Source organism: Aethalodelphis obliquidens, unplaced genomic scaffold (assembly GCF_003676395.1).
Source record: "Aethalodelphis obliquidens isolate GAN/ISIS:26980383/991018 unplaced genomic scaffold, ASM367639v1 scaffold7, whole genome shotgun sequence".
NCBI classification, from domain to species: Eukaryota; Metazoa; Chordata; class Mammalia; order Artiodactyla; family Delphinidae; genus Aethalodelphis; species Aethalodelphis obliquidens.
This window is the reverse complement of record NW_020837951.1, coordinates 33706221-33731733: the sequence shown is the minus strand read 5'-3', so window position 1 is coordinate 33731733 and position 25513 is coordinate 33706221. Positions and strand designations below refer to the sequence as shown.

General features: G+C 43.8%; 1 protein-coding gene across 1 annotated transcript; it reads left to right on the top strand.

The window, feature by feature from the left end:
- Positions 1–16640: 16640 nt before the first annotated feature.
- LOC113619925 (molybdopterin synthase sulfur carrier subunit-like) lies at positions 16641–17142 on the top strand. Its single transcript, XM_027105429.1, has one exon. The coding sequence runs from the start codon at positions 16655–16657 to the stop codon at positions 17036–17038; it is 384 nt and encodes a 127-aa protein (XP_026961230.1). The 5' UTR covers positions 16641–16654; the 3' UTR covers positions 17039–17142.
- The last annotated feature ends 8371 nt before the right edge of the window (positions 17143–25513 follow it).

Genomic DNA, 25513 nt, shown 5'->3' with positions numbered 1-25513 from the left:
GTGTGTGTGTGTGTGTGTGTGTGTGTGTGTGTGTGTGTGTGTGTGTGGAATGGATGGCCCATCCTGAGAGGCCCTCCCAATGAGTGGGGGAAGGAAGGAGGTAAAGATGTGAAATAACTGTCTTTGGGAATAGGAAGTAAACACCTAGAGAAGAGTGGTAGGATCACTGAACAGGATTGGGTGCTCATTGGGGATTTGTTGTCATGAATTTAAAGTGAGACCAGTTGGTCTGGGTATGTTTTCTCCTATGCTTGAGTTCAGGTATGTGGTAGGAAGATATGTAGGCTTTAAGCAGAGGGCAAATATGAAGGAAGAAGAGTGGAATAAGGGAATTAGGAGTGTTTGAAAAGACTAGTTACGACAATGAACCACAGAAATAAGTGCTGGTTAAGGAAGAAAGTGAGCACAGGAGGGAAATGACAGATGATAAAAATGTGGGAGGAGCAGTGTATTAGAAGTCTTGATGAGACAGCATAGAAACATTACCCTCTGGGAGCTGGAATGAGAGGAGGTGGTGGTCAGAGAGTGGGATGCCTAGGTTTTGGGTGATGATATGGTCATGGGTGTGACAAAGGAATGGGTGGCTGGGGTGGGACAGATCAAGGGAGGAGATGACCAAAGAAAGGCATGGAACTGAGAGGCCAACATGTTAGATGTCTCATCCGTATGGATGCTGAAGTCACCAGGAACGGTGTCAGGAAAAAGGACAGACAGGAAGACAGTGTGTCAGTGCTAAAGACTCTAGTGAATGAGGGTAAAGAATGGGTTCATGTGAACTTCAAGGGATTGGAGTTTTGAAGGAAAAGAGAGAACTGCATTTAGAATTAACAACAGAAAGCAAGGAGACTCTACCTAATCCACCACACTTACCTCACCTATCCCACCTACTTCACCTCCAGGCCCTCAGGTACCCAGTGGTTAAAAGGAAAAACGTCCTCCACTTGAAAGGGTTGCAGAAGAAAGAGTGTCATCGGCAGACACCCAGCTTTCATTTGGTACAGAAACGGAAGTGCACACTCAAAGAAGAGCTTGAGGATATTGGGGAGAGTGTAACTGACGGCCATGAGTTCCCAAACCCCAGAGGAAGAGTGTGGGAGTGCCAGAAGAGGTAGGAAATTGAGTCAGATTAGAGACTGTTCAGAGTACCATGGGGATTAGGGTCCCATTGCCCTGAAGAGCTTGAGTTTCTGGAGATGACTGAGGTTAAACGGTGTTCGAGGCATCTTGGGGTTAATCTTGAGGGTCTCCTACGGAAAGGCAGATTTGATATAGAAAGAACATGGCTGGTGGGCAACAATTCTCTTCTGCGCCAGCACGTGGGGCAGAAACCACAAAGTGAGCCCCTGGGGGATTGTTCTCTTAAGTGGCTGGTGCTGGAGTTCTCTGTGAAGGCTTCTGGGGAGGGGCCATCTGCCCTGAAGCTGGATCCTTAGGGCCAACTTTTCTCTCGGGTGGTGCAGTGCTGTGGAGATCTGGAGCACAAGGTCCGCAGTCTGTCACTTTGCTCCTGGGTAGTGCAGCACTGTGGTGGACAGTTTCATCTAGAGGTAGGGTTACCAGATAAAATCCAGGACTCACAGTTACATTTGAATGTCAGATAAATGATGAATACTTTTTTAGTATAAATATATCCCAGATATTGCACGGGACATACTTAATACTAAAAAATTATACTCTATCCCTGACAACTGCCACATTATGTCAGTGCTTGTATTAGGCAGGGTTTTCCAGAGATCTACAGGGTGAGTCAGCAAGCTGGAGACGAAGGAGAGCCAAATGGTTTAGTTCCAGTCCAAGTCCCAAGGCCTAAGAACCAAGAGTGTTGATGGTATAGTTCTGGTTCAAAGGCTGACAGGCTAGAGATCCAGAAAAAAAGCCAATGTTCCAGTTCAAAGACAGTCAGACAGGAAGAATTCTCTCTTGCTCAGGAAAGGGTCAGCCTTTTTACTCTAGGCAAGCCTTTAAGTGACTGGATGAGGTCCACCCACGTTAGGAATGGCGATCTCCTCTACTCAATCAATTTAAGTGTTAATCTCAATAAAAAACACCCTCATAGAAACACCAGAATAATGTTTAACCAAATATCTGGGCACCCCCTGGTCCAGTCAGGTTGACACATAAATTTAACCATCACAGTGCCCATGTTCGCACTTTTATGATAGAATTGGAATCAGGCAGTAATATTTTAATTATAATAGTTAATGAGAAAAGCAAGGCAGACCTAATCTCAAGGTGTTAACTGAAGATGAACTATCACAGGCCTGTAAGAAGCAAGCTTACAGAGGTTCAAATGGAGAAAGGTTGTGGGAGAATTAAGTCATCTCACACACATAGTAGTATAAGCATGATGGATTCAAAAGAACCTTCCCCTTAAAAGGTCAGCCCCAGAGTAGTGTTGCTAATAACTGTTTAGTGTCAGCAAGAAAAAAAAAAAATCCAACACATTAAATGCCATTAGTCTGGATTTGATGGGTTTTGTAGTATTATATTTAATTTGTAGATTTGTTTTGGTTTTATTATTTATAAGGAGGTTATACCTAGTTTTATATCTGTACATATTAAAATTACATTAAACTAAAATTCATTTAAGTCAATACTGGGGAATCCATGAGATTTTTGTCCTTTTAAATGGGTCCATTAGACTATTATCCTTAATTTAAGAAATATTTATATATAATTTAAATGTATTTCAGGCCCTTTTTCAGGGGATTTATGTTCTGGAGCATTTCATTTGTAAAATTCATTAAACTAGATATTACTAGAGGATTTTTTTTAATAACAAATGTTAAAAGTGTGTACTATATGCTACACTGGATTTGGAAAATGTACATCGTATCTCCTCTCTGACATACACAAAGCATTTTAGTAAATAAAAGGCTCTGAGAAATCCAACAGAAAAAGATATCAAATGTTGTTTCACTCTGTTTCCCAAGCTTATCTGTGCAAAGAATACCTCTACCACAGCAACTATTAATATCCTGAGGAACAGCTTTCTTTGAAAAACACTCCTCTATAGTACTACCTAGAATAAGAATACTTATTCAACATTTTTGGGCCAAGGACCTCTCTAGCAGTCTAGCAGAGCCTATGGACATCTTAGAATGATGTATTTCAGTGTCTAAAATATAAAGGATTACAACAGAAACTAATTATACTGAAATACAATTTTCAAAATAATTTTAAAACAAATGGGAGTACCTGAAGGAGAGAAAAAGAGGAAGGGACAGAAAAAAGAATATTTAAAGAAATAACAGCCAAGGACCACATACTGAATGATTCCATTTATATGAAATGTCTAAAATAAGCAAATCCATAGAGATAAAAAATAGATTAGTAGTGGGGGTGGGGTGGGGGGAGGTTGGAAGGTGAAAACTAAAAGGAACAGAGTTTCTCTTTGGGATAATGAAAATGCTCTGAAACTGATTGTGGTGATGAATGTGCATCAACCACATAGATAATAATATACATTTAATCGTATGCTGTAAATAGCTTAATTATATGTTATACAAACTATAACTCAATAAATCTGTTTGAAAAAGAATGGCCCAAAATTTTCCAATTATATTGAAAACTCTAAATATACAGATCCATGAGGCCAAGTGAATTCCAAACAGAAAGAACATGAAGAAAACTACACCAAGGCATATCATAATCAACTTGCTCAAGACAAATGACATAGAGAAAATCTTGAAAGTACTCTGAGAAAGAGACACATTATATACAGTGGAAGACAAAGATGATGGCAGATTTGTTGTTGGAAGCAATACAAGCTAGGAAAGAGTACAGCAAAATCTTTAACATCTGAAAGAAAGCACTAGCAACCCAGAATTCTACATGCAGTGAAATTATCTTTCAAAAACAAAGGACACACAATAAGATGCCACTTCACACCCATTAGGATGGCTATTATCCAAAAAAAATGGAAAATAAATGTTTGCAAGGAAATTAGAACGCTGATGCCTCACTGGTGGGAATGTAAAATGATACAGCCACTGTGGAAAACTGTTTGGTGGTTCCTCAAAAAATTTAACGTAAAATTACCATGTGATCTAGTAGTTCCGCTCCCACATATATACCTAAAACAACTGAAAATACATGCTCAAACAAACACCTATACACAGTACCTAGGGTCAACAGAAATGTATTATACACTTAAAAATTTGTTAAAAAGGTAAATCTCAAGTATTCTTACCACAATAAAATTTAAAAATTTTTAAATGTTCATAGCAGCACTATTCATAATACCCCAAAAGTAGAAAAAAACCCAAATGTCCATGAACTGACGAATGGGTAAATAAAATGCGGTATACACATACAATGGAATATTATCCAGACACAAAAGAGAATGAAGCACTGATACGTGCTACAAACATGAACCACAAAAACAAGCTAAGTGGAAGAAGCTAGTCATAAAGGAATATATGTTGCATCATTCCATTTATTTCATATTCCATTATGACATATCCAGAATAGGCAAATCTATAAAGACAATAAACAGATGAGTAGTTGCCTGGGACTGGGGGAGTGGGGAATAGGGAGTGACTTCTTAATGGATATGGAGTTTCCTTTGGGGGTGATGAAAATATTCTGCAACCACAGTGGTGATGGTTCACAGTATTGTGAATATACTAAATGCCACTGGACTGCACACTTTAAAATGCTTTAAATGGCGAATTTTATGTTTTTCTGTATTTTATCCCAATTTTAAAAACCACAGTGAGATACACTGCACACCTATTAAAATGATTAAGGTTAAAAAGACCAAAGGACTAATCTTTCTTAGAAAATTCAGCATACATCAACTACCATATGATCCAGCCATTCCTTTCCTAGGTATCCCAAGAGAAATGGAAGCATATGTCCACACAAAGACTTATACACAAATGTTCATAACAATTTTACTCTAATAGCCCCAAACTGGAAATAACCAAAGTCCATCAATAGAGGATAGATAAACAAATTGTGGTCTATCCTTACAATGGAATCATATTCAGCAATATAAAAAGAATGAGTTATTGACATATTCAGCAATCCGGAAGAATCTCAAAAGAATTATACTAAGGTATAAGAAGACAGGCAAAAATGAGCACTACTGAATGATACCCTTTATATAAAATTCTAGGAAATGCAAATTAAGCTATAGTGACAAAAGCAGATCTGTGGTTGCCTGGTGACTAGGGATAGGACAGAGGGGTTTCAAAAGGACACAAGAAACCTTTTGCGGGTAAGGGACATATTCACTATAATGATTGGAGTAATGGTTTCACAGGTACATACATATGTCAATACTTTTCAAATTATACACTTTAAATATGTGGAGTTTATCATATTTCAATTATATCTCAATGATGCTCTTAAAAACATTTTCTAAAGTGTATGTGATAAGGAATGTTTAAGGAAGAAAATCTAAATCATGCTTTTATTTTCTACTAGATTGTGCAGTTATAAATTTGTCTTTAAAAAATTTAAATCTTGTTCCAGGGACCTCCCTGGTGGCGCATTGGTTAAGAATCGCTTGCCAGTGCAGGGTACACAGGTTTGATCCCTGGTCCGGGAAGATTCCACATGCCGCGGAGCAACTAGGGCCACGCACAACAACTACTGAGCCTGTGCTCTGGAACCCACAAGCCACAACTGCTGGGCCCATGCTCCACAACTACTGGGGCCCGTGCGCCCTAGAGCCCATGCTCCGCAACGAGAGAAGCCACCGCAATGAGAAGTCCACACACCGCAACGAAGAGTGGCCCCCTCTTGTCACAGCTGCAGAAAGCCCATGCACAGCGATGAAGACCCAACACAGCCAAAAATAAAGCAAATAAATTTTAAAACTTGACTAAGCACTCAATGTATTATACTGATTGCTCTATCAATGACTGTATTGGACAGAATAGGCTAGAATAAACTACAGTAACAAACAGCCCAAATCTGAGCAGCTTAATACCACCAAGGTTTATTTCTCACTTACCCTGCACATCCATAACAGTTGATGGGGGTCATGTCCATGGTAGTCTCCCTGAGACCCAGGCCAATAAAGCTCCAACATCCTGGAATGTGGCCTCCTTAGTCAATGCAGCCGGAGAAGAGAGAACTAAAGAGTCAAGCACCTGCGACTCAAAGTTCCAGTCCACAGGTGACAAACACCACTTGTAATCATATTTATTGGCCAAAAATAGTCATGTGACCATGCTTTACTTCAAGGGGACTGGAGATTGCATGATGTAGGGAAGAAGTAGATATTGGTGAACATTAATAATCTACCACAATTACCCATGCATAAAATTATTTCCGCACCAACAAATGACAAAAGGATTGAAACAGAACGTACTCAAAGAATGTGAACTGTCCGGGAGCCAGAGGTTCTACCCAGAAAAGGTGGGAAAACTGCAACTCCATCCACACTTAGAAGTCCTCTATTCTCTCAATATGTTCCCTAAATGGAGAGCCACTATTCCAGATAACCCAGGGACAGCTGGGTGGCAACTCTACTTGACTTTTAAAAGTCTCTTAAGTGGCCTACATATCAACTTTTTTACACTTGTTATGCATACCATCAAATACCTCCACCACTCACTCGTTCAGTATCTGCCCATTAGGCCCAGGTGTTGAAGAAACCCATCTGGTGGGGCCTACACTCAAGAGGTCTAAACAAGGTGCTATGGGAACATAGAAGAGGGAGCAATGACTTTTTAAAAGATGTTTTAAACACTGACCCAGCCCCTTCTTTTCCTGCTTTTGTGATACAAATCTGGGACCCCACCTTGCCAATACTGCTCCACGGCCATACACAAAACCCTTCACCTTTCCGAGGCTCAGTTTCCTCACCCATAAAAAGGGAATAGTAAGGCTTACCTCCCAGGATTGTTGTGAGAACAAGAATGAGATCATGTCTATGGAATTGCTTTGTAAACTATAAAGTTTTGTGTCAGTCCAACTTATCACCACCATCACCATCATCACGCCGTCTTGCACTGTCCGGAAGGGGAGCCCCAGGATTGGGGAAGGCCCAGAGGACACAGGGGCTCCCAGCCTGACTGTGGAGTTAGGGCCTCTCTCTAATTAACTCTTCCTGGCAAAAGTTCCTTGCTGGACATGTTTGCCTACCATCCAATCGCCAGGTGAGGCTGCCAGGGGCCGCCCACTGGCCCTAACACACGGAAGAGGAATGATGATTCACCAGCCCTCTAACAGCCTCACTTACAGGCCTCTTGGTCCACCCCCTGGCAGAGGCTGTAGAGGGCTGGCAAGAATGCAGCGGGGCCAACAGGTTTTTAAGAAAAGAAAGAGAGAAAGATGGAAAGAGGGAGGGGAAGAAAAAAGAGAGGTAAAGGAAAAGAAAGAAGGTCACAAAAAAGCAAAGGGAAGAAATGAAGAAAAAGAAAGTAGAATGTGATTACCACGGGCTGGGGGGAGGGGGAAATGGGGCGTTGTTTTTCAATGGGTGGGTATATAGTTTCAGTTTTGCAAGATGAAGTAGTTCTGGAGACTTGTTGCACCACAATGTGAATGTACTTAACACTACTGACTGTAAATTTTATATTATGTGCTTCTTACCATAGTTAGAAATTAAAAATTATTTTCAAAGGTGAAGAAATGAAAAAGGGAGGAAGGAGAGGCAGGGAGAAAGAAAGGAGGGAGGAGAAGAAGGAAAGGAGAGAGGGAGGAAGTAAGGAGAAGGGAGTAGGGAAGGAGTTAGGGAGGAAGAGATAGGAGAAGGAAAGAGAGAAAGGATGGAGGGAGGAAGGACAGAAGGGGAAAAGGAAGGAAGAAGGAAAGAGGAAGGGAGGAGTAAGTAATGGGAGGAAGAGGGAGGAATCACAGGGATGAAGAGGCAAAGAAGAGAGGAAGAAGGAAATAAAGGGAAGAAATGGAGATGAAAAGAAGTAAAAGAATGCTTTTCAGACTACCTGGCAGCGCACGCACGGCCAAGCCCGGCTCTCTCCCGAAGGTCCGCGACCGGGGGGTGGCCCGCCAGGCAGAAGCCTTGGGTTCTGGGCCGCTGCCCGTGACGTCATCGCCCGCGCCGCCTCCCCGCCTTCCGCTCCCCGCGGCCTGGCGTTGTGCAGTCGCGCATAGAGCTGGTGGCTGGTCCCACCGGTGGGTACCGCTCTTCTTGGGTGGCTGGGAGTCCCTTGGCCTTTGGCCTTCTGCCGGCCGTCCCCTGCGGCGGCGGCGGCGGGAGGGCGATAATTGTCCAGAGACGCAGCACTTATCCGGGCCGGTTGTGCAAGGAGCGCGGGAGGGATGGCTCCGGGCGGCTGCTCTCACGCCTCAGCGGCCAGGCATGCGCGCGGGGCCGAGGGGCGGGCGGGGGTCTCAGGGGGCGCCTCCGGGCGTTCCCACTGGAGACAACGCGCCGCTTCTAGGGAAAGGGCCGCCGCGATCGTTGCTGGGAATGGGGAAGGCCTGGGTTCCCAACCCGGTCCTGCCACCTGCCATGGTGTGTGATCTCGGATGTCACTTCGCTTCCGGTCCCCAGGCTCCTCTGTGCACAAGGAGTAAAATCACAGCCTCTCCTTGTGGTTTTGAGGCTCAGAAATAGTGCAGGTGAGGCCTGGAGCAGTGCCAAGCACACACTGGGTACACGGTGAGTGGTGGCCATTAATTATTTCTCTTATCACCTACTCCAGGAGCTCACGCTAAAATTCTGTATGCTACCCTCTCCCACCTGGCCCACACACAGCCTATCAAGACCTGGGTTCAAGTTTTGTCTGCCACTGACTTGCTGAATGACCTTGGAAAATTTGCCTACCCTCTCTGGTCTTCAGTTTCCTCTTTCGAAATGGCGTGATGAAGGTATCCACTTCGACAATCTGTTGGGAGGATTAAATGAGGTGGCCCTTGAAAAGGTGTGAGGGTCATACCTATATCAGATCCTGCCAGCCACTGTCCTTGAAAAATTCTTTTCCCTTGGCTTCCATGACAACAGGCACTCCAGGTTTTCTTCCCACTTCTCTGGCTACTCCTTCCCAGTCTCGTTGCAGATTCCTCCTCCCTCACTCATCCCTTAGGAGTTGGTGTGCCTTGGGGTTCTCTCTTAGGCATCCCTCTGTTCCTTGGTGAGGGATGACTTGGTGACCGAATCCTCTCCAAGACTTCAGGTCCCAGCAGCTACATGCAGTCCAGACCTCTCTTCTCTGGATCCAGATATTTACAGGACACCTCCACTCGGATGGGTGCCACAGGAACCTCACATTCAATATGTTCCAAGCTGAACACGTCATCTTCCTAACCCAAACTCAGAGGGCGTTGTCTAGGCTCTCCATTCTTCCCAGGTCAGGGAGAAACCTGAGAGCCATCCTTAAGGCTTCCCTCTCTCTCATCCTCCTACTGTCCAGGCAATCACTATGTCCTGTCCTTCCCACCTCTTTAATGTCCCTTCAGTCTATTTTCCATTCCCACTGTCACTACCCCAGTCTTGGCCACTGCTACATTGCTCACTTGGAGGACTGCAACAGCCTCCTAACTTGTCACTCCATCTCCAGTCTTGCCCCCAATCAGTCCTGTACACTGAAGCCAAAGTGCCCTTACTAAATACAAATCTTATCATGTCATGCCACATGTTACTTGCTTGCTCTCCAGACTCTAACCACATGGAATTTATTTCTGTTCTCAGAGTGCCATGCCCCTGGGCCTTGTCACATGCTGTTCCCTCTGTCGAGAACACTTATCAATACATTCCCTCTTTGTTTGGCTCAGTCCTACTTGTTCTACGGATCTCCCCCTGGACAATTCTTTTGCATAGCTTCCCCTGACCCCCAATCCCTAACTACCTTAGGGACCCCTCCTATTTGCTCTCAAAGTAGGAATACATGAACTCTTATCTCATGGTGAATTCGTTTTGATACAAACTTTCTAGAAAGCAAAAGGAAACATGTATCAAAAGCCTTTAAAATGTCCATATTGTTCAACCCAGCAATTCCTTTTTTGAGAAATTTAAGAAAACCTGAAAGATGTACCCAAATATTTAAAGACACATATTCATCAGAGTGAAAGATGGAAACAACCAAAAGGTCCAGTAAGGGATTGGTTAGATAAATATTACCTCCATACAATGGAATACTTTTGAGCCATTAAAAATATAGTAGGGGCTTCCCTGGTGCCACAGTGGTTGAGAATCTGCCTGCTAATGCAGGGGACACGGGTTCGAGCCCTGGTCTGGGAGGATCCCACATGCCGCGGAGCAACTAGGTCCGTGAGCCACAACTACTGAGCCTGCGCGTCTGGAGCCTGTGCTCCGCAACAAGAGAGGCCACCATAGTGAGAGGCCCGCGCGCCGCGATGAAGAGTGGCCCCCGCTTGCCACAACTAGAGAAAGCCCTCACACAGAAACGAAGACCCAACACAGCCAAAAATAAATTAACTAATTAATAAACTCCTACCCCCAACATCTTCTTAAAAAAAATATATATATATATAGGAGTATATGTAATATAGGGGAAAATCGTTCACAATATAATGTTAGGTGGGGAAAAGCAGGTTGCAAAATGCTAGGTATGCACTGTAAGGATCTAATTTTTAAAATAAATTTTACACAGAAAAAAGCATCAGAAAATATATATATGCCAAAATGTTACTAATGATCATGTCATGGGATGATGGGAGATTCTAATTTAGTTCATTTTGCTTATCCGTGTTTTCTCCCATAATCCTGTACTTACTCTCTAATTATGTGATTTTTGGCCACGCCTCGAGGCTTACAGGATCTTAGTTCCCCCACCAGGGATCAAACCTGAGCCCTCAGCAGTGAAAGCGCAGACTCCTAACCACTGGACCACCAGGGAATTCTCATGATTTTTTTTTTTTTTTTTAAATAAAGTAAACGCTGGTTGACTGATTGGATATTTTTATCCAGAGGCCTGAGTCAACCTGGCTGGGAGAGTTGGGTCTCTTGGAGCTCTTCACCAACTTGAGAGAGGAGGGGTCTAAATGCCAGAACAAAACGCCTCTCACCTGTATCCGATTCAAATACACAGCAATGCCAGCGGGAAGAAAAACCTGTTGCTCTTTCAGTAGAAATGGATACTAGAGGAATTTTCATTCATCGAGGAATTTGGCTTGGGAATTTCTAAACTGGTAGTATTCACTGAGATTTTGGAGCTCTTCAGATTCAACCCCCTAAACTTGGAACTGGGGAACTGGAAACCCAAAGATGATTGGTGACTTGCCAAACCTGTTCCATCACACAGGAAGGTAGTGGCAGAGCTGGAATTTGAATATGTTTCCTCACTCCCTGGTCTCTGCTCGGTCCAACATATGTTCCCACCCTATCCCCAGCAACTGACCCCAAGTCTCCCTACGTAGACACACACACACTCACCACACAAAGGCAACCTCCTAGATTTCCATCCAAAGTCCATACATCCAGAAAGCAGACCACCCTCGGATTCACTTAATTTTTTACGATCTCTCATACTAATCTTTGAGAAGTTGACCCACCTGAATCCCCCACCAAGCTCTGTTCTAAAGCATCTCCAGGGACCTCCCTGGTGGGGCAGTGGTTAAGAATCCGCATGCCAATGCAGGGGACACGGGTTCAAGCCCTGGTCCGGGAAGATCCCACATGCCATGGAGCAACTAAGCCTGTGTGCCACAACTGCTGAGCCTGCGCTCTACAGCCCCTGAACCACAACTACTGAGCCCACGTGCCACAACTACTGAAGCCTGTGCACCTACAGCCCATGCTCTGCAACAAGAGAGACCACTGCAATGAGAGGCCCGCGCACTGCAATGAAGAGTAGCCCCCCCTTGCTGCAACTAGAAAGGACCCATGTGCAGCAACGAAGATCCAACACAGCCATAAATAAATAAATTTTTTAAAAATTAAAAAAAATAAAGCATCTCCAACTCTGTAACAATTACATTCCAAACTCCACAGTTTTCTGTAGAGAGCTTCCTCTGTGTTAAGCACTTTCCATAAGATATTCTCTTTTTGGTTTTTTGTATTTTTATTTTATTCTTCCAACAGTGCTACAATGTAGCTATTACTGTCCTTTGCCCTGTGAGGAAACTGAAGTTCAAGGAGGTTAAATAACTTTCTCAAGGTCACAGCCATAAGTGCCACAGTCAGCTTTCAAACTCCTACCCTCAGCAGACCCCACTGTTTACCAGTGTGGACCTGTTTCCCTGGTCTACACGGCCATGCCAGAGCAGATGTCCCTTTCTGCAGTCTGCTGAGAGGCATTTTTGAGACTCACAGGAAATCAGAGCTAAAGAGACCTTGGAGGGCCTCATTTCACAACTTGTTCCTTTCTTCAAACAGACCATGTTGTACAAGTGGTTTATACCATGAACTGTGGACAGAGGAACTGAACATAAACCCTGCCTCTGCCACTTACTGTGTGACTTTGGGCGAGTTACTTAACCTCTCTGTGCCTCAGATTTCTCATCTGCAGAGATAATAACACTGTTTAATTAACAGACTTGTTACAAGAATTAAATGAGTTACAACACAAAAGCACATAAAACAGTGCTTGGCACATGGTTAGCTCTCCATAAATGGAGAAATTTTACCATCATCAGTACTATACTATTATTACTACTACTAAGAGTTTATGATGTACCAGGTATGATACACAAGACAGTGAGTGGGAAAACAAAGATGACATAGCCACTGTCCTCCCCTCAGGGAATTCATGGTATGGAAAGAGACTGCAGAAACCATATATAATTACAATGTAATAATGTGGTAAATGCAATAACATAGATTAGTGTGGACACTGAGAGTGAATGTGACTTGTCCAAGGGAGCAGCAAAATTAGGACTTGAGCCCAGCTATCCTGAGCCTCTTTCTAGCCCACCTCATCGACTGGCAATTTGCCCACAGCACATAAAGGTGTGACTCAAAGGTCCTTCCACATGGCACCAAAAAGAGACTCCTACGGCCTCGACTGTCTCAGCTGAAGATATTACTAATGTGTAGAGATAGTCAGTAAACATTTGCTGAATAAGTCAGTGAGTCAAAGGCATTAGTGAGAAGACAGCCAACATCCCCCTTGGCTCTCACCTCCTCAACCTGCAGGCGTGAGGCAGTGGCACAGGGCAAAGCAGCAGTGAGCCCTGGGAGACAGCTGGTCACCCTCTCTTCACCCTCAAAAAGGTGGTTAATTGGGGTACCACTATTTACTGGCTTCTCCTTCCCCACAGCTGTTTCTGAAAATTTTAGTGCACTCAATTTAATCACTTCCACAATTCTTTGTTATTTGTATGTGCCCAACTCTATAGAGAGGAAGGTGAATCCACCCCAGTTGCTGCCCTCAGGGAGCTTGAATTCCAATAAAAGAAATTAATCATGACAAACTGCTATCCTGAAAGATAGAAAATCCAGCAACTTCCCTAGAACAATGAAAAGAACATGGGCTTTGAAGCCACAATTTTTTCCTTCCTCCCTTCCTTCCTTCCTTCCTTCCCTCCTTCATTTTGGCTGCGCCAGGTCTTAGTTGCGGCACACGGGATCTTCCTTGCAGCATGCGGGATCTTTAGTTGCAGCATGTGGACTCAGTTGCAGCATGCATGTGGGATCTAGTTCCCCGACCAGGGATTGAACCCGACCCCCCTGCATTGGGAGCGTGGAGTCTTGCCCACTGGACCACCAGGGGAGTCCCAAAACATGGGCTTTGGAATCAGACAGGCCAGGGCTTGAATCTAGTTCCTCCACTTGCTGGCAGTGTGACCTCAGTAAACTAACTCAGGCTCTCCGGGGTGATTTCCTCATTGTTTTTTGTTTTTTTTTTGCCTTATGCGGGCCTCTCACTGTTGTGGCCTCTCCCGTTGCGGAGCACAGGCTCCGGACGCGCAGGCCCAGCGGCCATGGCTCACGGGCCCAGCCGCTCCGCGGCATGTGGGATCTTCCCAGACCGGGGCACGAACCCGTGTCCCCTGCATCGGCAGGCGGACTCTCAACCACTTGCGCCACCAGGGAAGCCCCCTCATTGTTTTTTAATGCGAATCATTATTCCTACTTCATAGGGTGGATATGAGGATTACAACTTCCTTTCACCATGCCTGACCTTGTCATCTTCCTTCCTATTGTTATCTGTGAGTCTTGACCCAATTTGCATATTGGGAGGCAATCCAACCCACATTCCCAGAAGGCCTGGCCAGACTCTGGGGAGGCAGAGGCCAGTTGGGCCAGCTTCCTGCCCTCCAGGAGCTCCCAGCTTCATGCGGCAACTGACACAAGTTCAGACAACCACAGTCCACAGCCTAAGTGCCATGGGAGACAGATACAGCAGAGGCATTGAGGTGGCTCCAAGGAGAGCTACGGCACCAGGGTTGGGTCTCGCTAGAGCCGTGAGTAAGATTTCGAGAGGCAGATGTGGGTAGGGAATGTATACTAGGTTGCCTCACCTCTCTAAGCCTCAGTTTCCTCTTTTGTAAAATACAAATAATACCACTTACCTTTTGCCTGCTACTTTGAGGATTAAGTGGGATAAAGCCAGGGAAGCACCTACCGCAGTGTCTGGTTCATACTAGGCTCTGGATAAATGGAGGCAATTACTTTACTATTATGTTGGATAATAAAGCCCCAGTGGGTGGCCCCCTTCCATAATGGAATTATCTTCTTCCCTGTGACTCACCTTCAAGGGCTGGCCCAGAGGTTGGGATGTTCCAGGCTCCTAGGCAGGTTGGAACTACCAAGCTCCCTAGAGTAAGGCCTTTATTCAGAAGAGATCAGTGCTCAGGAGAGCTCACCTCATCTCACATCCCCATTGTGCAAACACAGACCCTTGATCCCCAAGAGAAAGAACATGATTTCTTTCCCCCAGTGTCAGAGCTTGACCTCAAGCCCAGATTTCCACCATCTCAGAAGAGAAACACCATGCCTCTGAGTCAGCCCAGGTCCTCCCGGCCTTGTCCTAAAGAGCCTGCTATGCAGGAGCCCAGAGAGACCTGTTGGGAAGAAGCAGGAGCATGGGGTGCTGGAGACCTGGGTTTAAATCCACCCAGTTGCTGTCTGAACCAGGGTCACAGCCCTTTCCCCTTCTAGGCCTCCATGTTCTGAGACTGGCTCGGGTGGGCTGAAATTCCCACCAGTGGCTGACTATCAAAAAAACACCAGGGGGCTTCCCTGGCTGCGCAGTGGTTGGGGGTCCGCCTGCCGATGCAGGGGGCGCGGGTTCGTGCCCCGGTCCGGGAGGATCCCGCATGCCTTGGAGCGGCTGGGCCCATGAGCCATGGCCGCTGAGCCTGCGTGTCCGGGACCTGTGCTCCGTAGCGGGAGAGGCCACAACAGTGAGAGGCCCGCGTACCGCCAAAAAAACAAAAACACCACCAGGATAGCACAGACCAATCACTGCAGACACTGGCAGGGTCCTGGTGGTCCTCTCCTGGGCTAGGCATGAATCTTTTGCTTTTGGGGGAGGAATAAAATGTACAGCGTGTGCAGCACGTGTTTCCCAAAGTGAAAATGGGTCAAGCACACATCTCCCTGCCCTTCCCCCTCCTCCTCGCAAGTGCCTAGCACTGTGTCCCATACATGCTGGCTCCACCCCAATGTGTCCAACGTGTGTCCTGCAAGTTCCTCTTCCTGAGGAAGGTCCACATTGCAGAAGAAGAGACAGGGACCTCATGATTTATTTTAAACTTAATTGAAGTATAATTTATACACCATTAAATTCACTATTTTAAGCGTACAATTCAATGATTTATAACATAAATTTACAGAGCTGCACAACCTCCACCATAGTCCAGTTTGAGAACATTTCCATCATCCCCCTAATTTCCCTCGTGCCCATCACTCCCCATTCCCATCCCCAGCCCCAGGCAACCACTAATCTGCCTTCTGTTTCTATGGATTTGCTTTTCCTGGACCTTTCATGTAAAGGGAATCAGATGATATGTGGTCTTTTGTGTCTGGCTTCTTTCACTTAGCATAATGTTTTTTGAAATTCATCCATGCTGTGGCATGTGTCAGTACTTCATTCCTTATCTGATTCATTTCATATCCCTGGTACCCTACCAGTGCCCGGCACATAGTAGGTATTCAGAAAGGGGCTGAGGAATCTCACACGGGGACCAGAGGCCCTTCCAAAATGAGAGCAGCTACCAGCCAAAGAAATTCCAGTCAGTCCCCAAGCTGCTACGGATGAGGCGCTATTCCCCGTGGCCGCTACCAGTGATGTGAATATAGCAATTTGTTTTCAAACTCGTGATTGTACACCAGTTGAACTGTCATGCTCTCAACTTCAGAGGTGTGCTGCAACATCGATCCACTTATTCTGAATTTGCCTTTATTCCCCACTCATCCTGTCTCTGAAAGCCATGGTGACTCATTGCTCTGCAATTAACTCTCTTTCTTCAAACTTGAATTGCCTGAACTAGTTGGAGAAGAATGATATTCCAAATACAACTAGTCTCCAACTATTACTGTAGAATTGTCTCTTTCTCCCCTCAAGTCTATCCATTTTTGCTTCATATATTTTGGGACTCTGTTTTCAGGTGTATATATGTTTATAGTTGTTACCTAATTTAACACTTATTGACGGATTAAATTTTTATCAACATATATTGTCCTTCTTTGTCTCTTGTAAACTTTTTGCTTAAAATCTATTTTATCTCCAAAAGCACAGGCAACAAAAACAACAAATGAGACTACATCAGACTAATAAGTTTCTGCACAGCAAAGGAAACAATCAACAAAATGAAAAGGCAGCCTATGGAATGGGAGAAAATATTTGCAAACCATATATCTGATAAAGAGTTAATACCCCAAATATATAAAGAATTCGGGGATACCGGGCTAGGGTTCCCTGGCGGGATGGTGCCACAGTGCCAGGTGGAAGTGTTGTATTTTGCAAAAAGTGCTGAAATAACAGGAATTCGTTCGGAGACCATTTCTGTGCCACAAGAAATAAAAGCATTGCAGCTGTGGAATGAGATAGAAACGCAACATTCTGGATCGACTGATGTCAGAAATCAGGTGATATTTGCTGTTCCTCAAGAATATGTCAAGCTTGGAGATCAGCTCCTCCTGCTTCAATCAGGAGACGAAATTGCCATTATCCCCCCCACCCCCCCGCCCCCGGTTAGTGGAGGATAGTGCTTTGGAGCCACCTGAGAAAGATATAAATGAAGTTGAAGCAAAATCTAAAGGTATAATAAAATTCACATCTGAGAAACTTTCAGTAGATGAAGTCTCACAGCTGGTGATTTCTCCACTCTGTGGTGCAATATCCCTATTTGCAGGAACTACAAGGAATAACTTCGAAGGGAAAAGAGTCATTAGCTTAGAATATGAAGCATATCTACCAATGGCAGAAAATGAAGTCAGAAAAATTTGTAGTGACATTAGGCAGAAATGGCCAAACACATAGCAGTGTTCCATCGACTTGGCTTAGTTCCAGTGTCAGAAGCAATCATTATGCTGTGTCCTCAGCCCATAGGGCTGCATCCCTCGAAGCTGTGAGCTATGCCATTGATACTTTAAAAGCCAAGGTACCCATGTGGAAAAAGGAAATGTATGAAGAATCATCATCATCTTGGAAAAGAAACAAAGAATGCTTTTGGGCAAGTGATGATTAAACCACTTAGGTTTTTAGAGTCCTAAAATTTAAACTTGGTAAATTCTTATCTTTGATCATGTTTTGATTTTTCTTCTCCAGAAGATTGTTTACTGAACATAATCTTTTATGTTACACCAGTGGAACAAAAGAGAGAAAAAAAAGCAAAATAAATGAGTGCTTAGGATGAGGGCTTATAGAGGAAAGAAAGGCTTTAGGGAAAAAAGGGAAGAATAATTTAAATGTAAGGAAAGACGCCTGTGTTAGACATATTATTCTATGACTAAGTTCTAACTGTAACTTGACTTACACTGAGGTGTGGCCCCTCCTCAGTGACTGTCTCAGAGGCTGCCCCAAACCCCCTACCCCTATGCTCAGTGATATCATTATTGTCAGGGATGTGTTTTGAGAATGTAGGCAGAACTGGAAGGTATAAAAAGTCCTTATTGGATACTCTTGGTATGATATATTTTTAGAATTTATATATTTTTAAAATAAGCTAAATAAACATGATTTTAAAAGTTAAAAAAAAAAAGAATTCATACAACTCAACAGCAAAAGAGCAAATAACCTGATTTTTAAAATGAGCAAAGGACCTCAATAGACATTTCTCCAAAAAAGACATACCGATGGCCAATAGGTACATGGAAAGATGCTCAACATCACTAACCATCAGGGAAATGCAAATCAAAACCACACCTGTAGGATGGCTATTATCTAAAAGTCAAGAGATAACAAGTGTTGGAGAGGATGTGGAGGAAACCTAACTCTTGTGCCCTGTTGGTGGGAATGCAAATTGGCGCAGCCACTATGGAGAACAGTGTGAAGGTTCCTCACAAAATTTAAAAAATAAATAAATAAAAATAGAACTATCATATGACCCAGCAATCCCACTTCTGGATACATATCTGAAGCGAATAGAATCACTACCTCATAGAGATATCTGCACTCTGGTGTTCACTGAAGCATTATTCACAATAGCCAAGGTATGGAAACAACCTGAGTCCATCAACAGATAAATTGGTAAAGAAATGTTGTACATACATACTATGGCATATTATTCAGCCTTGAAAAAAAAGAAAGAAAATCCTGCCACTTGCAATAACATGGATAAACCTGAAGAACATTATGCTGAGTAAAATAAGCCAGACACAGAAAGACAAACATCACATGATCTTATTTACATGTGGAATCCGAAAAACAAACAAACAAAAACAAGTAGAACTCATAGCAACAGAGAGTAGAATGGTGGAGAGATATCCATCAAAGGGTACAAACTTTCAGTTATAAGATGAATAAGTTCTGGAAACCTAATGTACAGTATGGTGTCTGTAGTTAATAATAACATATTATATACTTGAATTTTGCTAAGAAAGTAAATGCCAAGTGTTCTCACCACCCACATAAAATGGTAACTATGGGAGGTGATAGATATGTTAGTTTGACTGGGATAATTATTTCACATGTATAATTGTAATTTAATCTATTTTGCCCAATAGTAATGTAGTCACCCCTGTTCTCTTTTGCTCATTATTTGCATAGAATATCTATGTTAAAAACAGCAGATGCCCGCTTCTGCAGGATAACCGATAGACCCGTATCCAGAATGATGCTCCAGGTCTCCATGGAGCCTAGTAATACAGATAAGAACAAAAAAAACAACTATAAGGTAAGGCAATGTATCCCATAAAGATGTACATCACACATCTAAGATGCTGTGGAAGACCTTCAACTCAATGATTCATTCGTACCTTCATTTTACAGCCCCTGAGCACTTATTCTATGCCACGGCCTGAGCTGAACACAGCACTGAGGCATTCATGGCCCCTGTGCTCTAGAACTTAGAGGATGATGCAGGCAAGCAGGGCCATTTTAAGACATTCATAGGCTATACCTAAGTTTCCATATCTTTGAAATGGTGATAATAGTACAACTTCATAAAAATGCTGTAAGGGGTAAATTAGTTTAAAATGTGTAAAGTATTTAGAATAGTGTCTAGTACATGTAAGCACTCAATAAATGTTACCTATCATCAATCATCATCATCATCACCAACTTTAATTACTTTTTCTTTGGAAGCTGTATCCCACCAGTTAAATTTTAAAATTTTGTACTGTAAAAACAATTTTTAGTGTAAACATTTTACATTTTAGTGTAAAAATGTTTTACTGTAAAGTAAGTAATTTTTCTTTAAAACTTATACTTAATTTCAGATTTGCAGTTTTCTTTTCATGTTTGGGAGCTAATAAATTTTGCAAAAGTGCTTGAAAAGCTCATAAGACCATCCCTCTAGACTCCCGTGGATAACATAAACCTAACCAGAGTGACCATGTAAGGCTGCACAGGTGGATTTTACTGTACAACTCTAAGGAAAACCAATCTCATAGACTATGAAGTGAATGCCCCCATCCCCAGAGATGTGTACTGCTGCAGCCCTGGCCCTGCAGGTGAGGAAGTCAAGGATAGACACACAATGCAATAAAGATCACTTCCAATTGGGAGAAAAGAGATGACTTTATGGAGGGATGACATCTGAGCCAAGTCATGAAGAGCAGAAAGACTTCAGTCCACAAAGATGCTGTGAGAAGGGCAATCCAGGCAGAAGGGATAATAAGAGCAAAGGTAGGGAATTCCCTGGTGGTCCAGTGGTTAGGACTCCATGCTTCCACTGCAGGGGGCATGGGTTTGATCCCTGGTTGGAGAACTGAGATCCCACAAGCCGCACAGCATGGCCAAAAAAAAAAAAAAAAAGAGCAAAGACAAGGTGTACATCTGTGGAAGAGCGAAGTGTGAGTAGTTCTGTTTGGTTGGAGCAAAAGATGTGTGAAGGGTGGAAGAAGGAAATGAGCTTGGGGAGAGATAAAGGAGCCAGATCAGGGATGGCTTTGAATGCCAGGCTTACAGTTTAAACTTTGTCATGTGGGCAGTAAGTTGTCATTGCATGTTTTTGAGGTGGGACGTATCATAATCAGAGCTGTGCTTTAGGAAAGTTCCTCTGGCTGCTGGTGTCGGGGGCGGGCTGGAGGGGGCAGAAGCTGGAGATAGGAGGCCTGTAAGAAGATGGTTACAATTCTGGAAGTTAGAAGTCCAAAATCAAGGTGTTGGCAAGGTCATTCTCCCTCCAGAGGCTTTAGGGAAATCTGAATCCATTTGTTGCCTCTTCTGCTGGCTGTTGGTGTTCCTTGGCTTGTGGCTACTCACTCCAGTCTCTGCCTCCTTCTTCACATGGGCTTCTCCTCTTCTCTTTGTGTCTCTCCTCTGTGTGTCTTTCATAAGGGCATTTGTCATTGGATTTAGGGCAGATCTCAAAATCTTGGAGTTAATTAAATCTGCAAAGACTCTTTTTCCAAATAAGGTCACATTCACAAGTTCCAGGGATTAGGACATGGACATATCTTTGGGGGGCTCCCTTTCAATCCACTCCACACCTGTTGGCAAGAATGTGGAAAAATTAGAACACTCCTATACTGCTGATGTGAATGTAAGATGGTACAGCCACTTTGGAAATAGTCTGGCACTTTCTCAAAAACGGTAACCTAGAGTTACCATGTGATCCAATGATTTCACTCCTAGGTATATACCCCAGAGAAATGAAGCCGTGTCCACACAAAAACCTGTACATGAACGTTCATAGCAGCATTATTCATATGAGCCAAAAAGTAGAAAGAATCCAAATGTCCATCAACTGATGAATGGATCAATAAAACGTGGTATATCCGTACAATAGGATATTGTTCAGCAATAAAAAGAAATTAAGTGCTGACTCATGCTACAGCATGGATGCATCTTGAAAACATTCCAGTATGCTGAGTGAAAGAAGCCATCCACAAAGGGCCATATATTGTATGATGCCATTTATATGAAATGTCCAGAATAGAAAAATCTATTAGTTAGACTAGTGGTTGCCTAAGCTTAGGCGTGGGGATGTGGAAGAAGAGGATGGAGTTGAGGAGGAATGGGGAGAGACTAGTAATAGGCACGGGGGTTTAAGGAAAGTGATAAAAATGCTCTAATGTTGACTGCAGTGATGCTTGCACACCTCTGCGAATATATGAAAAAACACTGAAGTGTGCCTTAAGTGGGTGAATGGTATGGTGTGTGAATTATATCTCAATAAAGCTGTTATTTAAAAAGTAAACGTGTAGCACTGCACCCAGCTCATAGAAGTTCCTCAATACTCCGGAGTTACCCTCCCCGCAGTTCCACCGTCCTGTGAATACTCTGACAGGGGTCCATTACAACGGCCCCACCTAGACACAAAGGTGTGTAAATTAGGGACGCATTCAGATTAGCTGGCCACAGTCGCTCAGGCACATTCAAATATTTCCTGGGTACCAGCTACACGGAGGAAGCTGCAAGACTATTGAAGATTCAGAGATGAATTGCCCGTGCACCCAAGATGCTCAAGATGCTCTTTCACAGAATGAAAAAGGGTGTTGTCTTTGTCTTCCTGCTCCTTTAAAATTGCCTTAATTAATTCCTCTTCTCTTCTTCCCCGCTCCACACTCCGGAAGATTTTCTCAAAGAAAATTGCAATAATTATGTATTTACCATTGCCAAAACCACGCTTGTTTCTTTTAAAGGGAAACATATTTAACCTTAGCAGATTTCCCAGATTCAACTGCCCATGGGACACCTTACAAATGATCTTGCCCAACCGTCTCATTTTACTGATGAGGAAAATGACACCCTACGGGGATGGGGAAGAACTCACTCATAGTCACAGAACATCAAGAGCAGGAACCAGATGCACACCCCAGGCTTCTGATTCCAACCTAAGGCTCTTTTCCCTTTAACATTGGAAATTGATGACATAGGCATCTTGTTTGTTTAGATGCACGGATCTCTGATCACCTCTGTGCTCCTCGTGACAGTGAGAGAGGAAACGTGGAGGAGTAGTTAAGAGCATGGATCCTAGAGCCAGGCTGCCTGGGTTTAAGTCCTGGCTCCACCACCAGCTGGGAGTCCTTGAGACAGTTAACTGAATCTCACTGTCCTCCGACATCCTCATCTTCAATACAGCGAAGGTGAGACTAGTACCTCCCTCACAAGGTCGTTGTGAGGATTACATGATTTAACATGCATAAAGTAAGGTACATAACTTGCCTCAAAGTTGCCTGGTAAAAAAGGAAGGAAATTCGGACACAGGCTACACCACGGATGAACCTCGAGGACATTATGCTAACCAAAATAAACCAGTCACAAAAAGACAAATATTGTGTGATTCCACTTATATGAGATGCCTAGAGAAGTCAATTTCATAGAAACAGAAAGCAGAATGGTGGTTGCCAGGGTCTGGGACAAGAGGGGAATGATGAGTTGTTGTTTAATGGGTTCAGAGTTTCAGTGCTGCAAGATGAAAAAGAGTTCTGCACGATAATGTGAATACCTTGTACTTAACACTACTGAACTGTACACCTAAGTTAAGATGGTAAATTTATGTTATGTGGGGTTTTTTATGTATTCCTGGCACTCGGGGAGAGCTGCAGTCACTTACTATCCAGTTTTGTCATGGTGTGATGAGCGAAAGTGACCGCAGACACTCACCCTTAGTAGCTGCTTTAGGTTCCCTGGAGGCAAAATGTCCTAATATAGAAGTTCCTCCTTCTCTACCAGGACTTGAACTCTAACATAACAATTGCTACCCAGCAGTGAAGCAAGTTGTCATCACTCCCAGCATGCTCCATTCCAGAGGGCTCCCATCTGAGGCTTCTGCTAGCTGTAACTCCTCCAAGACTCCATCTTCCTTCCTTCAGAGCTTAGGCCAAAGCCCCGACCTCAGAAGCCTTCCTCCACCTCCTGGCAGGCTGCCTCCAGTTCTCCTGCTTCTGAGAATAGCTGACAATCTCTCTGGGGCCTTTCTACCTAGGATTAGCGTCCTGGTTCTACAGTCCAACAGTGTGTGAGGGCAGGATGCAAACCCGCAAGCAGAGGTGCTTAGCCTGTTGGATGCACATCTGAATGGATGAGTTGAACTTTCATGGAGCTTCCAGGTCCACAAATACTTCCTGCACAGTAATGGATCCCTTTCACTTCACGCATTTGCATTCTATTCCTCTCTCTGAAAGCACTCAGCACTCCCTGCCTTATATAACTGACAGGAGGTATGCCCAAGGCTTCTCTCCACTCAAGATCATGAGCTCCCTAAAGGAAGGGACCAGGGCTGAGCCATCTTTGTATCCAGGGTATTTCTCACAAAATTTTACTCAGGGTTGAGATGAAAATATGTTGAACTAAATTCGTTTTACTATTTTTAAAAAAGATTTTATGTTCCAAAATATTAACCACAGCATTATTTATACTAGGAAAAAACTGAAAATAACCTAAATATCCAGCAATAAGAAAATGACTGGGCTTCCCTGGTGGCGCAGTGGTTGAGAGTCTGCCTGCTAATGCAGGGGACACGGGTTCGAGCCCTGGTCTGGGAGGATCCCACATGCCGCGGAGGAACTAGGCCCGTGAGCCACAACTACTGAGCCTGCGCGTCTGGAGCCTGTGCTCCGCAACAAGAGAGGCCGCGAGAGTGAGAGGCCCGCGCACCACGATGAAGAGTGGCCCCCGCTTGCCACAACTAGAGAAAGCCCTTGCACAGAAACAAAGACCCAACACAGAAAAAATAAATTAATTAATAAAAAAAAAGAAAATGACTAAGTTAATTATAATGAAGCTTGATGAGACATTCTGTAGCCATTAAAAATAATAAGTATGAACAATGAGTAACAAGATAGAAAAGGTTTATGAAATGAAGTAAAGCAGAGAAAGTAAGTCATGGAGATGTGTACACAATCTGACTACCGCTATAATTATCAACATACATTAAATGCTAAGCACTTTATAAACATTTTCCCACTTACTTCTTACGACTCTTTGGATTAGGTATTATAATCCCCCTTTTCCAGATAAGAAAATGGAGGTTTGTAGAGGTTAAGTACCACGCTTCAGGTCTCACAGTTGATGAGACATACAGGCATGACCCAGACCCAGATGGTCTATGCCAGCCCCAAAGTCCAAGCCCTTAACCACTTTGTTACACTGTCTTCCAGCAAAACCAACTCTATAAGTATAGTGGTATTCTCAGAGAAATGAAAGCTGAAACTTCAGGCAATAGGTGATGAGTATCATATTAATAATATTATTCAACATCATTTGAATAGTAATTTTAAAGTATTTTAGGGATAAGAAACAGGATGCCAATGATAGAATTTCATGAGGGCAGCAAGGTGGAAGGATATCTAGAGACAGGGTATGCCCCTGAAAAAGCATCTGAGAGCTGGCTAGATTGATGGGGGAGCTCCTTTACTGGGAAGGGAAGCATGATTTGTTCAGTTCAGTGAGGCCAGCACAGGGCACCAAAACCTTGGGAAATGCTTGGTGAATGACTGAAGGAAGGAAGGAATGAGTGAATGAATGGGTGAGTGACCCTGAGAGCTGCTTAGGAGGCTACTGGTGCTAACTGTTGGGAGAAGTAATGGGCTGGTTCCTGGGACAGAGTGTATGAGTCCCAGGAATGTGTGTACATGTGTATGTGGGGCTGTGTACACGTGCACACGTGTGTAGATGGGACTGGGAAAGCAGGAGGAAGAGGCAGGAGCCTTTGAGAGGCTGGGATCCAAGCAGCTTGGATGTAGTCATTCTCTCAGCTCTAACCTCTCTCGGCTAACGGTATGGATCTCAGCCTGAGATCACCAAGAAGCCTGTGGAGGTTCAGCCATCCATCCTGGCTGCCCTACTCCCACCCACTCTGGCTCCACCTCAGTTCCACCCATTCCAGCCTCAGCTTCAGTCTGCTCTCCCTTTGCCTGAAAGGTTTGGGCTTCCTGCAGACAAATTGTGTTGCTCTCTGCTTTATCTCCATTATCTCATTCCATTCCTCCAGCAACCCTGCAGGTAGGTTCCATGATTATTCCCTGAAGTATAATCATAAATATATATATTTGGTCTTTGCCTCTAGTCCCTGGCACAGAGCTCCTCAAACCTTTGGAATTTCCTGAGTGATAGAGGTGACAGGAGTGTCT